This window comes from Gymnodraco acuticeps, unplaced genomic scaffold, assembly GCF_902827175.1.
Source record: "Gymnodraco acuticeps unplaced genomic scaffold, fGymAcu1.1, whole genome shotgun sequence".
Classification (NCBI taxonomy): domain Eukaryota; kingdom Metazoa; phylum Chordata; class Actinopteri; order Perciformes; family Bathydraconidae; genus Gymnodraco; species Gymnodraco acuticeps.
This window is the reverse complement of record NW_022991989.1, coordinates 67501-84112: the sequence shown is the minus strand read 5'-3', so window position 1 is coordinate 84112 and position 16612 is coordinate 67501. Positions and strand designations below refer to the sequence as shown.

The 16612-nt window shown below is 40.1% G+C and overlaps 1 protein-coding gene across 1 annotated transcript in view; it reads right to left on the bottom strand.

The window, feature by feature from the left end:
• The window catches only part of LOC117536300 (inositol 1,4,5-trisphosphate receptor type 3-like), a gene marked incomplete at its 3' end in the record, with an annotated part of 40031 nt that extends 25762 nt beyond the window's left edge, over positions 1–14269 (bottom strand). Inside the window, 1 exon segment of the mRNA XM_034201091.1 lies at positions 13742–14269. Coding sequence (XP_034056982.1) covers positions 13742–13833 — 92 coding nt within the window.
• Between the last annotated feature and the right edge of the window lie 2343 nt (positions 14270–16612).

Here is a 16612-nt window from a genome sequence, read left to right as displayed (position 1 = left end):
ACTTGTGCTGTAAAATGTGGTTTTTATTTATTTATTTTTTACCTTACTAGTGTTTTGTATTGTTTTTACGTCATATAGGAGAGTTTTTCAGTCGGTGGCTTCTGATCTGGATTCATTGTCTCGTATTACATTTGTTTCATGTCCTGTCTGTTTTTATGTATTTTTGCTATGTTTTTATACAGTTGTTGATGTACAGCACTTTGTTCAACTCTGTTGTTTTTAAATGTGCTATATAAATAAAATGGATTGGATTGGATTGGATTGGACAAGACACACACACACACACTCAGGTGTGTTGACTCAGTGAACATGATTGTGCAGCTGGCGTGTTTCACAGTGTTTAACCTGATCTATAGAAATCACATCATCCACATCTGTTTCAGAGTTAATCAGCAGGAAGTGTTTCTGTCAAACATCATCAATAACCAAGTTTTTCTGTTCATTCCCATCTGTACGTCTTCCTCACATTTTTGCCTCCTTATCTCTTCCCCTCTGACTATGCATGTTTCTAAAGACTAAAACAGATCTGTTTATTATTAAGACCAGATAAAACTCTGAAGACTACTTAACCAACATTACTAAGCACTTCTACATTGGTTGGATTTTTCGAGTTAAAGGGCCATATTCTGCTGATGTTCAGGTGTATATCAGTATGTAGTGTCTCTACTTTAAAGAGTCCTCTCCTGCTGATGTTCAGGTGTATATCAGTATGTAGTGTCTCTACTTTAAAGAGTCCTCTCCTGCTGATGTTCAGGTGTATATCAGTATGTAGTGTCTCTACTTTAAAGAGTCCTCTCCTGCTGATGTTCAGGTGTATATCAGTATGTAGTGTCTCTACTTTAAAGAGTTCTCTCCTGCTGATGTTCAGGTGTATATCAGTATGTAGTGTCTCTACTTTAAAGAGTCCTCTCCTGCTGATGTTCAGGTGTATATCAGTATGTAGTGTCTCTACTTTAAAGAGTCTTCTCCTGCTGATGTTCAGGTGTATATCAGTATGTAGTGTCTCTACTTTAAAGAGTCCTCTCCTGATGATGTTCAGGTGTATATCAGTATGTAGTGTCTCTACTTTAAAGAGTCCTCTCCTGATGATGTTCAGGTGTATATCAGTATGTAGTGTCTCTACTTTAAAGAGTCCTCTCCTGCTGATGTTCAGGTGTATATCAGTATGTAGTGTCTCTACTTTAAAGAGTCCTCTCCTGCTGATGTTCAGGTGTATATCAGTATGTAGTGTCTCTACTTTAAAGAGTCCTCTCCTGCTGATGTTCAGGTGTATATCAGTATGTAGTGTCTCTACTTTAAAGAGTCTTCTCCTGCTGATGTTCAGGTGTATATCAGTATGTAGTGTCTCTACTTTAAAGAGTCCTCTCCTGCTGATGTTCAGGTGTATATCAGTATGTAGTGTCTCTACTTTAAAGAGTCCTCTCCTGCTGATGTTCAGGTGTATATCAGTATGTAGTGTCTCTACTTTAAAGAGTCCTCTCCTGATGATGTTCAGGTGTATATCAGTATGTAGTGTCTCTACTTTAAAGAGTCCTCTCCTGCTGATGTTCAGGTGTATATCAGTATGTAGTGTCTCTACTTTAAAGAGTCCTCTCCTGCTGATGTTCAGGTGTATATCAGTATGTAGTGTCTCTACTTTAAAGAGTCCTCTCCTGCTGATGTTCAGGTGTATATCAGTATGTAGTGTCTCTACTTTAAAGAGTCCTCTCCTGCTGATGTTCAGGTGTATATCAGTATAGTGTCTCTACTTTAAAGAGTCCTCTCCTGCTGATGTTCAGGTGTATATCAGTATGTAGCGTCTCTACTTTAAAGAGTCCTCTCCTGCTGATGTTCAGGTGTATATCAGTATGTAGCATCTCTACTTTAAAGAGTCCTCTCCTGCTGATGTTCAGGTGTATATCAGTATGTAGTGTCTCTACTTTAAAGAGTCCTCTCCTGGTGATGTTCAGGTGTATATCAGTATGTAGTGTCTCTACTTTAAACAGTCCTCTCCTGCTGATGTTCAGGTGTATATCAGTATGTAGTGTCTCTACTTTAAAGAGTCCTCTCCTGCTGATGTTCAGGTGTATATCAGTATGTAGTGTCTCTACTTTAAAGAGTCCTCTCCTGCTGATGTTCAGGTGTATATCAGTATGTAGTGTCTCTACTTTAAAGAGTCCTCTCCTGCTGATGTTCAGGTGTATATCAGTATGTAGTGTCTCTACTGGGACATGTCTCCATGCTTTAATGTTCAAAAAGCTCTTTATTTTTCTCATACTGTCTGTGCTGCAGCACCTCTTTTCACCCTCTGTCTGAAACCAGAGCCCAGTCTGCTCTGATTGGTTAGCTGACCGGCTCTGTTGTGATTGGTCAACTGTTTAGAGATGTCCCGCCCCTTAGCCTATCACATACAATGTGTTGGAGCGCTAGCCAATAGAAGCGCTAGTGTTAAATAGTGATGTCACTGAGTCCAGGAAGTAAACAAAGGAGTCCAATGGAGGTGGTTCAAGCAGGCCTTTGTAAACCATTACAAAAGCCTATATAGAACACTACAGGAGAGGTAAAACCCCAAAAGGCCTCTTTAAAGGGGACCTATCATGCACAATGCACTTTTTGATGTCTTTTATACATCACTATGTGTCCCCGGTGTGTCAGGAAACTCACGCAGCGTCAGAAAATAAAACCCTCTCTCTTTTCCTCCGTACCCACATCTCTAAAAATGGGGGAACAACGGAGCTGATCCAGATTTGCGTCCGATATGACGTAATATCTGAAATGTGGACCCACGGGCCAATCAGAAAGTTGCTATCAGAAACAATGCCCGACTGTTTTGGACGTAATATGGTCGGTGTTAACAATAGCATTGCTAACACTCAGAGCTAACCTGTACTGGAGAGCATGTGTGTGAAGAAGCAGGAAATTAAAAGGAACTCACCTTGTGGTATAACCGGCAAGAGAGAAAGCCTTTGAGCTCCAGACTGTTTCAGAAATAATCCTTGATAATCCATGATATGGCGTTTCATCACGGCAGCATTTAGTTTAGACAGTAGCTGCCGGGTCCCTCATGAGCTCAGACCCCTCCTTTTTTATTTGTTATCAATTTTATTTATTTTTAAAGCTTTATACCCCAGATCAGCACTTTTGAAAGAGGAAGTGAAATAGAGGGGTATGAGGCATGGCTAGAATGGGTGATCTCTTTGGTATTTTGAGCAAAACACTTTATAGACATATTTTTTATATTTTTTTATATATCTGAGACCTATGCTATTGCCTAGAGATAGCATGATAGGTGACCTTTAAAGCTTCCCCTTGGAGTTTTCATCTGAACATAAAATATGTGTATAACATCTGTGAAACTACTATGGTCCAATACTAATACCATTTTTGGGAAAAAGGCAAATCTGAATTAGATTGTAATTTATTTAACAACAAATCTGTCTATGGATCTCTTTTAGCATTGCAAATATCAAGCAGTTGCCAGAGCTGGGAATGAAGAACAACTAAGGAAAAAACTAGATAAATATACAACTCAATTCCACCATAATAACCAAGTATTTATGATAGGTACGATATTCAGTAGGTATGATTTTTGTTCAGCTACTCCACTAATATTTGCATCTTCTCTCTACATGTATTGAGTGTGAAATGTGTTTTGTTTGGCTCATCCGGATCCTCCTCCTCTTTCATTCTGCAGGAAAAACTGATTTGAATATGGATCGTGTATCGGAATAAGCGCAGGTGTTTTCAGTCACAAACTGAACCTGCAAGAGGAGACGGGGCTGGACATTTGTTGGTTACACTCCAACATATTGTCATCCGTTAAATGCATTATGGCATTGCAAAATCAATGAAATTACAAACTCAAAGCTGAGATAGTCGGACTTTCAATCAACAGATCAGTAGCTCAGAATTTGCTGGTTGCAGCTGTTTTTAAGTTTAAATATTAGTAGATACTTATTATCAACTATGACGACTCAATATCTTTGGGTTTTGGACAGTTTGTAGTAAAAATAAAGCGACAGAAAGAAGTTTATTGTGACCCAAGGAAGTAGACGCAGACATTTTATGAAAGAAATATTTATAATTGTCAGTTGCAGTCCGACAAAAATCAAACCAAGATGGTCTGATACTGATATCTCTGACTTCCTGTGAAGTGTGAGCGAACATCCCAGTCATGAGATAAAAAATATAATTTAAGTGAGCAGATCTCTTTTAAATAAGATGTAAGTTAGAAACATTATAAAGAAACCCCTTACAGTGCCATACAGTGAGCAGGATTAACAAAAAATACTGCAGAAAGAAAAGTAACAGCTTAGCAAACGTGTGAAAGCATCCCACTCAAGTTCAAACAAACCACAAAGACGGCTCAAGACGTCTAAATAAGAACGTTTCTGTTTCCTTTTTGAGTTAAATTTAGGATTATGTGTTCATTTCCAGCCCTGTAGCTGCACCGTAGCTTTATATCTAATGTTTAACTTGCCTTTTTGTAATTAGTTATAATCTTTTAGATACTATCCCTGTGTCTTATTACATGGCCTTGTGTTTCCTTTATGTCTTCTCTTGTCTTATGTAGAGCAGTATTTGAATTGCCTTGCAGGTGAAGGTTTCTGTACAAATAAATGTTCCTTGTGTGGAACATCAGGCAGATATTTCACTATTGAACCACAGACACTGACTCATCCTTAACTCCAGCTCTCAGCAGTGATATGATCCTAAGATCAACATTTATTCTCTGACAGCGGACCAGAGATCACAGCGGACTAATCCTTATGGGAAGTGAGCGTGGAAGATTGAGTCGACCGTTTTATATCAAAAATCGTTCTCAAACTTGTTTGAATTTCTGTATTCAATCATTATCTCAAAAGCTTGGAGTCGCCTGGAAGAGACTGTCAACCCCAAATCAAAATGATATTATATATTTTCGCTCAAACAGCTATGTATAAAGTAAATTACAGGGGTCCCTCAGGGCTCTGTCCTCGGTCCCCTCCTCTTCTCCCTGTACACAAACTCGCTCGGATCTGTCATTAGCCCGCATGGTTTTTCATACCATTGCTACGCTGACGACACTCAATTAATTGTATATTTTCCCCGTTCTGAAACCCAGGTTGTCGCACGCATCTCTGCTTCTCTAGCTGACATCTCTCAGTGGATGTCTGCTCGCCACCTCAAGCTCAACCTTGACAAGACTGAACTGCTTTATCTTCCTGAAAAAGATTGTCCCACTCTTGACCTAACAATCAACATCGGCCCCTCTGTTGTTTCCCCGACTCAGACTGCAAGGAATCTGGGTGTGACCCTAGATAACAAACTGTCCTTCACTGCAAACATCGCTGCTACAACCCGCTGCTGCAGATACACGCTTTACAACATCAGGAGGTGTGACGAAGATGGCTTCGTCACTGTGGACTGACGGCTTCGGGCTTTGTATATTGTACATGTGTTTTATTTTGAAAAGTGTTCCCTTTCCCCATGTCTGTTGCTGTTGATTGTGTGCACCTGGTGCCCTGTGTTGTCACCTCCCCCCTCACCTATGTCTTGTTGGGTTAATTAGTGTGGGTACTTAGGTACTGTGTTTCCTGTTTTGTTTGGTGTGTCAGATCCTTGTGGCTGGTGACTGTGCTCACATGAACAGTGAGATTGAGGCTGTGTCATGTGCCCGTGAGTAATAAATGCCCACACCGGGTTGTATTTTTGGATGTTCTGTCTCTGTCTCCTTGCTTGGTCGGGCCGCTCAACGGTCAGCTTCACAGGAGGATACATCCCCTCCTGACCCAGAAAGCGACGCAGCTTCTGGTCCAGGCTCTCGTCATCTCACGCCTAGACTACTGCAACTCCCTCCTGGCTGGTCTACCTGCATGTGCCATCCGACCTCTGCAGCTCATCCAGAATGCAGCGGCTCGTCTGGTCTTCAACCTTCCTAAATTCTCCCACACCACGCCGCTCCTCCGCTCCCTTCACTGGCTTCCGGTAACTGCTAGAATCCACTTCAAGACACTGATACTTGCGTACCATGCTGCGAATGGATCTGGCCCTTCCTACATCCAGGACATGGTTAAACCGTACACCCCAGCACGTGCACTCCGCTCTGCATCAGCCAAACGGCTCACTGCACCCGCACTGCGAGGGGGACCCAAGTTCCCATCAGCAAAAACACGTGGGTTTGCTATCCTGGCTCCAAAATGGTGGAATGAGCTCCCCATTGAAATCAGGACAGCAGAAAGCTTACACATCTTCCGGCGCAGACTGAAAACTCATCTCTTTCGACTCCACTTCGAGCGATAAAATTTAAAAATTTAAAAAACGCACTTATATACTAACAAAGCACTTATATACTAACAAAGCACTGGCTTATCTAAAGCCAGTTGAGTAGCACTTGAAATGGTTTGGCTCTATGAAACCTGATGTACTTATATGATTCTGTTTTCTTCAAGTTTGTATCTTCTTGGTCGAATGAACTTATTTAAGTCACTTTGGATAAAACCGTCAGCTAAATGAAATGTAATGTAATTGTATTTGTGTTGGTTGCAGTGGGAATGAGACATTTTCTGCATTAAAAGATTATTTTTTAAATTATAAAACAATGTCTCTTCCTACTATTAAGGGAAGAAATCTCACATTAAAAAACTCATTTTAAAAACCAAAAGGTATATGGGTCTAACAAACAGCCTTAACAATTACAACAACAGATGTATGGAAAATACCATTAATGTAATACGTGAAATAACCTGGCAGGAAACACAGTTGCTACAAAATGTAGTTTTGTGAGTTTAAACCAAAATATATTTGGTTAACAATGAGATAAAAGAGAAGGGAATCTCCACACTTAAGAGACATCTCTATTTTTGTCATTTTTGCATGAAAAATTACTTTAACGATTAATCGATTCTCATAAGTTGTTGATTATTTTGCAGTTGCTCAACTTTTCTTGCAGCTCAGGTTCATGCCTCCATCTGTTCTTTAAAGGTCTTCTTTTTCTTAGACCTATAGATGAAGTAACCTGTTTAAAGGAGGCAGTTTGTAGTGTGTGTGTGTGGGGGGGGGTGCTAATGTGTATTAATGTCCCCCTAAGCGTGTGTTCAGGGTCCCGGGCACCAGAGGATTCCTGCGTCCTGTGTGAATCCTGTTTGTTTGTGTTGACGCCGCAGTATTTGACTGTAAGGAAACCAGCAGGTTCATCAACTGACATCTCCCTCTCTGGCTCTCATAGGCAAATGTCTCTCTCTCTAGTATGCATAGTCAACACGGATTAAAAACAAACTGTGGGCTTACTGAGAGTTAAAGGGAATTCATCTACTTAAAAAGTAAGAGTTAAAAAAGATTAATCAATAAATCGTCCAATATTCAATTTACCGGCATCTATAATCCGTTTTAAGTCATTTCTTTAGAAGTGACATTTAAAGACCTGATGTTGCATTTTTTGAAACTTATGGACAATTTTCCTTTTTACATATAGTCTGGAATCACTTAGCCTGCTAACACGAGACCACTGTTATACTGTATACTGTGTGTACTTTAGCATTTTTATATATGTCATATTATACTATAAATTACACTGCTTCTCTTGCATATTCTGGTAAAATGCTACATAACTGCATGTCCTTGTCTCAGTACTCAGTGCGGTGACAATAAAGTTGAATCAAATATAATCTAAAAAATGTAATAGAAATCTCATTGTGTACATATTTGCAAGCATCAATGGTCCACTCCACGATATTTTCACAGTATCAGCATCAAGGCAACTGGTGAACAAATGTTGTCCTTTGCATACAGTATGTACCAATGACGTGCCAATAGCATCTCCCTCCTTACAGCTGTTAGCATGTGACGCTAATGCGGCTAAAATTGGTGACCTATTGTTCCATACAGGTCAATGGGAGCCAGTAAAAGTCAACAAACATAAGGTAAAGGTCAAGATGAAGTTAAGAGGAGTGGGCGAAATAACAGGAAACACACACACAGACTGGCACATTGGAAATCTCTGTTGGACATACTCGTACCACTTCCTTTTCCTGCCATACATAGCTGCCACTTTCTCTTTGTGTTAAAGGTTGTGTTATTGTCAGTACGTCACCTAATGAACTCTGATCGTCAGAGTTATGAACTCATTACCTTTGTTTCAGACTAGCTTTAAGAATACTTCCAAAATACAGATTTACAGTAGGTGCTTATGTTACTAACTTTGTCTATTTGTCACTGTAGATTTCTCCTAAATTCAGTAAAAGTAAGCTTTAGATCAGCGGTTTTCAAAGTGTGAGGCGCGCCTCCCCTGGGGGGCGCCAGAGAGCTTCAGGGCAGTGTGAGAAAGAAATAACGAGAAACAATGAAAACTAGCTAGTTAACTTCAGCTAACTTTATGCGAGCGGCAACATGGATCGATTTTTAGTGAAGTTACCTGAAGTGAAAGAGGAGACAGCGTCTGGCAGAAAACGTCAGCTTTGTTTTGAAATAAAAGTTGTGGCTCATCGGACATTCATGAGAGAAAATTCCCTAATGTCCGAGTGCAAGTGAATGCAGCACAAGACGCGAGCCTTGTAACCCCTCCCCCTGGCACGAGCGAGGAAATGTGATTGCGGCGATTTCATTTGAACGGGACGGCGCATTCGGACCAAAGTACACGGAAGGAATGAGGTATTTGCGGTTTACAATGACAGAGAAGAGACTGTCAAGTTTGGCTGTACTCAGCATTGAATCAAAACGCACTAAAGCTTTAGATCTTAATACGTTTGTGAGGCGTTTTGCTGAACAAGATGGTAATCGCCGCATTCAGCTGTAATAGGCATGCCAACTTGATGCTCTGCTCACGGATGACTCGATGAGCATAAACAACAGTTAAGATGATGACCTTACGTGTGTAAATATATTTTTTTCTTTGAAAAAAACAGTTTTTTAAAAAAAAACAGTTTTAAGTCCTGAGAAAGTCAAATAAGACGGTGTGTAAAACTGCACTGCCCAGCCAAAAAAAAGTAACCACTTTGATTTAACTAGGCCAGTAGGTAAGGGAATTCCACTGGATAATAATACCCCTGCATTATAGCAACAACAACAATAATAATAGCAATAATAATTGGGAGGGGGGGCGCGGCTGTTCTTATGTTCTCTGAGGGGAGGCTCACCTTCCCACACTTTGAAAACCCCTGCTTTAGATAATGTTGTAATAATGTCACTTTTTGGTTTCCCCCTGCCTATAGTGTGTTATATAGGTTTGTGTGCATGTAAATGGTCTGCAAAAGCTCAAATCCCTGTGTTCCCTCCAGAGTGTGTTTCTCTCCGACCGACTCCCCCCCATCCTGCCTGAAACTCATCCATTGGACTCTTTCTTTACTTCAGTAATATGGTGACATCACTATGTAACGCTCACGCTTCTATTGGCTAGCACTCCAACACATTGTACCTGATAGGCTAAGGGGCGGGACATCCCTGTCTCCTCTTGCTGGTTCAGTTTGACTGAATACACCTGCGCTTATTCAGATACACAAATCCATATTCAAATCAGTTTTTCCTGCAGAATGAAAGAGGAGGAGGATCCAGATGAACCAAACAAAACACATGTCACGCTCAATACATGCAGAGAGAGGATTTAAATATTAGTCGAGTAGTTGTAAAAAATCATACCTACTGAATATCGTACCTATCATAAATCCTTGGGTATTATTAGGGATGCACGATATTGGTTTTTTGAAACCGATACCGATAACTTCCTGCTTCTCAAGACCGATACCGATAACCGATAATAATATAATATATATATTAAATGTACCTGTAGTTTTTGCACACCTGGTGGTAAAAAAAAGACTAGTAGTGAGCAAATGACATGAGCATTACTACTATGAACAAAACAAAGCCAAGAACAGTTTTGACTCTTCAAAGTGACCATATTTATTTTCCCAAATAAAGTGCCTTTTTCAAAAGCCTCGTCGATAGGTAAAAGCCCCGGTGCCTTTGCAGCTGGCTTTGGATTCCCCGCTAGTTTAGCAGCGCAGGCGTCTTCGTACGCTTTTAACACACCATCGTAGCGATGTTTCAGGTGACTAATCAGGTTGGAAGTATTATAGCTCGTTGCCTTTTTCCCTCCCCGTGGAACTTCTGCATTGCATTTGTTAATTCAAATAGCAAGCGAACTATCTAACTCTGAAACTTTGAAATAGTCCCATACTACCGGCGACATGTTTGTTTACTGTCCTAGCTTCACGGCCGCACACCATTTACGTCACAGCCAGGCATGAGTTAGGGAGCGCTGGATTTGTGAAGAACTCCCCTCTTCCTAAACCACTAATACCACAGTACTGGCAAAACGGGAGGAGCCGAGGGAAAAACAAGCGCCCCTCATCCCAATCCACCCACACCGCAGTATTTTTATTTATTTTTTACCCAAAAAATATATTGTATATTATCGGGGCTATTAATACTTTTATCGGGTTTATCGGGATGACGTCATAATTCCTAATATCGGACCACTAGTTATTATGGTGGAATTGAGTTGTATATTTATCTAGTTTTTTCATTAGTTGTTCTTCATTCACAACTCTGGCAACTGCTTGATATTTACAATGCTAAAAGAGATCCAGACAGTTTTGTTGTTAAATAAATTACAATCTAATTCAGATTTGCCTTATTCCCAAATATTGTATTAGTATTGGACCATAGTAGTTGTTTCACAGATGCTATACAAATATTTTATGTTCAGATGAAAACTCTAAGGGGAAGCTTTAATGAGGCCTTTTGGGGTTTTAACTCTCCTGTTGTGTTCTATATAGGCTTGTTTTGTGCATGTCAGTGGTTTACAAAGGCTAAAGAATGAGTTTCTCCCCCCCCCCTGCCTGAAACACCTCCATTGGACTCCTTTGCTTACTTCCTGAACTCAGTGACATCACTATTTAACACTAGCACTTCTATTGGCTAGCACTCCAACACGTTGTACGTGATAGGCTAAGGGGCGGGACATCTCTAAGTGGTTGACCAATCCCAACAGAGCCGGCCAGCTAACCAATCAGAGCAGACTGGGCTCTGGTTTCAGACAGAGGGTGAAAAGAGGTGCTGCAATATTAAAGAATGGAGATATGTCCCAGGAGAGACACTACATACTGATATACACCTGACCATCAGCAGGAGAGGACTCTTTAAAGTAGAGACACTACATACTGATATACACCTGAACATCAGCAGGAGAGGACTCTTTAAAGTAGAGACACTACATACTGATATACACCTGAACATCAGCTGGAGAGGACTCTTTAAAGTAGAGACACTACATACTGATATACACCTGAACATCAGCAGGAGAGGACTCTTTAAAGTAGAGACACTACATACTGATATACACCTGAACATCAGCAGGAGAGGACTCTTTAAAGTAGAGACACTACATTACTGATATACAACCTGACCATCAGCAGGGAGAGGACTCTTTAAAGTAGAGACACTACATACTGATATACACCTGAACATCAGCAGGAGAGGACTCTTTAAAGAAGAGACACTACATACTGATATACACCTGACCATCAGCAGGAGAGGACTCTTTAAAGTAGAGACACTATATACTGATATACACCTGAACATCAGCAGGAGAGGACTCTTTAAAGTAGAGACACTACATACTGATATACACCTGACCATCAGCAGGAGAGGACTCTTTAAAGTAGAGACACTATATACTGATATACACCTGACCATCAGCAGGAGAGGACTCTTTAAAGTAGAGACACTACATACTGATATACACCTGACCATCAGCAGGAGAGGACTCTTTAAAGTAGAGACACTATATACTGATATGAAGCTGAAAATGAGCAGAGTATGTCCTCTTTAAGGCACAGCAGTATTTCTGTGACCTGTAAACTCTCTACATGGTCAGATTATTAAACCTGCTGAAGTTACAGCGCCCTGGTGCACTGATCTGCTCTCAGACCAAAATAATAAACCGGTGGACTGGGAGAACGCCAGAAAAGGAGATCAGTCCACCTTCAGTGATACTGTCAGTTTATGGTGTGAACGCAGAGATCATGAAGCACAGCTCTGTCTGAGAGCAGATACCTGAGCTTTAGCATCAAATCAAAACAAAAGCTACAAAGAAATCTGCTAAACATGAAGTGTGCAGGAAACTGTATTATATATGCTTGTGCAAATCATGCAGTACTTAATAGTATTTACATTGTGTTCCTCACCACGTGTTAAACTAGTTCAACAAGTGAAGGGGAAGTGTGTGTCATATACTGTAGAACAAACACATGTATTTACATAATGTACCAAAAGGCACTAGGGCTGCACAATTAATAGACATGTTATCAACATTGCAATATGGACAAGTGCTCTTTTCAAACACAGTAAGAACAATAAGGTGTCCATTTATAATAATTAATATCATGGTGAAATGTTCCTTTACAAATATATGCTTTCAGGGCTGAAACAAGAGCATTTGCAAGAACAAATAATGGATTGTTTGCCTATGTCCTGATGGGATGTAATGTAATAATGTTGAAATGTGCCTTCAATTATTGATTTTCTACAAAGATCTATATTCTTAGTGGAGCTTTTAATAATATATAATATTGTAATAGCATGTATCAGACCACAGAAGGCCAACAAAGTAAAGAAAAATATCAGTTATAAAGTTCCAGAGTCTTTTAAAGGACAATGAGTTCACAGTAAAGAGAGTGTGTGGATTTAAGTCCATTGAAACCTTAAAAGGAAAGTCCTCCAAACACTTATAATAATTACAACTGATATTCCTGGCTAGTACGTGTACTTTATTTAGTTATTATGTTGTTCTACTATTAAACGTGATATGTACCGCCCCCTTTGCTGTAACAATGAAGATTTAAGTGCATGTAAAACAGACTTAACATCATGATACAATACACTATTAAACTTACGGGACACTGAGTTCACGGTGAAGAGTGTGTGTGTAGACTTATGTAAAACACACTAGAATGTCAACTGTCCACATAAGATGTTGGAATGTGCTTTAATTATTGACTTAATGGTCTAAAACAACAGATGTAGATAATTAGTGAAGCTTTTACATACAAAATTATAATATAATAATAATAATAATAAGGATTTTAAGAAGTGTTCAGGCTACAGAAGGCCAACAAAGTAAGGACATATGTAAAAATTATTAAATATTTACAGTATTAAGTATTTAAGTGCATGTAAAACAGACTTAATATCATGAGGATCCTTTTGTTTCTATCTTCTTATGGGATTTAATGTAGTAATGTTAAAATGTGCCTTTCATTATTCACTTTATGGTCTAAAACAACAGGTCCAGATTCTGAATGGAGTTTTAGGTCAAATAAAGGGATTTTAAGTAGCATTAGGCTACAGAAGGCCAACAAAGTAAATCAAATCTATATTACAAAAAATATAAATAGATTTAAATGCATTTGAAAAATCATTTTAAAGTCAAATGTCCATTTATAATAATCATTTTCATCTTGAGATAGTAGAATATCATTAGAAGGATAAAACAAGTCTCCTTACGTCATCTAATCTAGTGTAATAATGTTAAAATATGGCTTTAATTATTGACTTTCTGGTGCAAAACACCAAATATGAAATGTGCCTTTAATAGACCTGTATAAAACAACCCATTTAGAGTGTTTACATGAATAGACAACTGGGTTCTGACTGTTATGACATGTGACACCGACTCAATATTAAAGCAAATGTGTAGCGACATATAAAGTACATTGTGTGTGAACATCTCCACAGTAAACAGTGCATGGGGATCACCACAGGGTGCACGCGGACAGCCACTCACCCCAGGGTGCTGATGAAGCCGTTCACCGTGCCCTCTGCGTACAGGGACACGATATCCCCGATGTGCAGGAAACTGGAGGCAGAGTCAGACATCCTGAGCTGATCCTGGATCCGCGCACACACTCAAGTTCAAAGTGTCTCCCCTGTCCTCTCGCCTTCTCTCTCCGTGAGAAAACTACAGAAACTAGAACCTCTTCATGCAGCTGGAGGCTTCAACTATTCGCATTCAACCTGTGTTCTCAGTCCGCCTTCACACACTCACTGCCGGGTTCTGCATGAAAGCAAACATGGAGAAAAACTCTGTAAAAAGTTCCCAAAACATTCAAACAGCGGCTCCAGAGAGGCGGGTACAGCGGAGGGATCCTGCACAGAGACTGCACATATCCCGAAAGTGTCGTAGAAATCCTCAATGTGAGTTTGCACACAGACACACACACGCACTCAGAGAGAAGTGTAGATACAAGACGACTTCACTGTTCCCTCCCTCTCTGTCAGTGTGTGTGTGAGTGTGTATCGAAGACTGCTAGAAACCAGGAAGTGAGCCGAGGTGTTGATAAGGCTGACAGACAGCTTCAAGAAAGTAAAACCGCCTCAGGGCCAAACACACACACACACACACACACACACACACACTCATGCACACACACACTCATGCACGGGCAAGCCCCTAAGGCACGTGCACGAGTACACACGCCCCCCTACCTAAATAACCCAAAAACCACAAACTAAGTGACATTTCCAGAAATGAAACAGATATAAAGATTATATTTTAAAAGGTGCAAAGTTCGTTCAGTTGATGTTTGACCTTGACAATAGAAGACAAATTAAATCTTGCCTCAAAGTCGCTTTACATGCTTTTCCCTGAGCTTTTCACTCACAGATTTCATCGTTGGGTGGAATTTATAGCAGAAAATAACATATTATGATTTTCTAGATTACTCCTCTGGTCCATATACTGTTAGAAAACTTTATTACACACATTTTGTATTTGTTGTTCGACATATCGTAAGAGTTCAAGTGGAGTTTGCTGCTTTTTCCCCGGAGCTTTCAACCAAATCTAATCTGAAGATCTGGCCCTTTATCTGCAACTCTCACGTTTTACATGAGTTTTAGATCTAAGCAAACTGACAAAAAGAATACTTGACAATCTTAAAACAAGAGTTGCTTCTTGATTTTTTTCCATTTATTCTTTGTTTCTGATATTTAGCATCTGTGGTGTTAAAGGTACCATGTGTGTTGACCACTAGTAGTGTCAATACACATGGTAGTTGTTCTGTTTGTTATGTGCACGAGCTGCAAGATCCTGCTATCGGTGTCATGCTACAGTTGCTGTGTGCAAAGGAATGGATCATTGTGTAAACAAAAAACAATTCAGGAGGGGCCAAAGATGTAAACCATCCTCAGGAACAGCGCAGAGAGATACAGCTAATTTGACCCGGTGGCCAAAGCGTGGAATTACAATTTCTGAGGGTCACACGATGACATGCGGCTCAACAAGACTTTTCCCCGATTGATTCACATTGAAAAAGAGCCGTTTGTAAATCAGCATTACGTCAAACTCTTTTTGACTTACAATAAAGCTTTATAATGTTACGATTTGTTATTTCATTCCTTTTTAAAATTAGTTGTTTTCTTATTTGTTTATGTCTTTTAATAAGTGGATTTGAAAACTTGTCAGAAACTCTGGATTTATTTTTTGTTTGAGGTGCAATATATCTCAGCAGCTTTAAGAGCGTAATTTTGTCCGGAAGTGGCGTAGTGTTGCTCATCTATTGGGATCTGGGATTGGAATTTGACATTTGGAATTGGAATTTAAATTAGAACCTTTACGGCCCGTCCACACGGCGGCGTGCGTTGAAGCTTCAACGCTTCTGCCCATTCACTTTGAATGGAGTGACGTCACACTTTGCCGAACTGCATTGTGGTCGCTTCGCTTTGCTCGCTTCAAAAGTTGAGCATTGTTCAACTTTTGAAGCTTCGACGGAAGCGTCAGCCAATCAAATCATATGCCAGTACAAGCTCTAGCCAATCAAACCGCGTGCTTGTGTGTCCGGGGCGGGAGATTCATGTCATTGGTTGTTGGTCGAGTTTCAGACACGCCCACCGGCAAGCTTCAACGCACGCCGCCGTGTGGACGCTGCGTCAGTTGGAATTAGTGCAGCAGTCCCGCCAGAAAGTTTATGACATACATGAATAATTTACTGTGTACTAACTTATTTTCATACTTTATTATTTAGAAAAATCCCAGAAACATAATTTACATATAAGTATACTCTTTTGCCTTTTATCTGGAAAAGGTTAGTCCGCTGACTCAATGTGTCAAGAAGATCACTGACTTATAATTATATGTGTTGTATTATTAAATATGTTGGATGATTGTAGGATGCATTATTTTATTCATCATTTTATATAATGGAGATTTAAAGTAGTTGGATAAACAAAAAACAATGAGCTGAAACTTTCAATTTATTTAGTTTTAAAGTGAAACTGTTTATATGTCGTCCTCATCTAAAGGCCCAGACACACCAAACGGACACCAAAGAACACGTCCCGACGGAACACGACTGTTGTGTCGCCTCGCGTCTCTGCGTCTTGGCCAACAGTCGCACTGGAACACACCGCAAAGACTTCAGCCGACGGCCAAGTTGCACGCACGAACTGCGCATGCGTGAGTGGCATTAACTCTCCTTACCAGCAGGCGGCGGTAGTGTGTATTCGTCATTCAAAAGAGGCAACAACCGGAAGACAGGCTGCGTGATATAAACAAACAACAAATAGCGTGTGCGTTGGTCTTCGGTTTCTTCATCAGATCGCTATGATGAAAAATAAACTCTTGCGTCCAGCTGAGATGAAAATGAAAAAGAATAGCCGT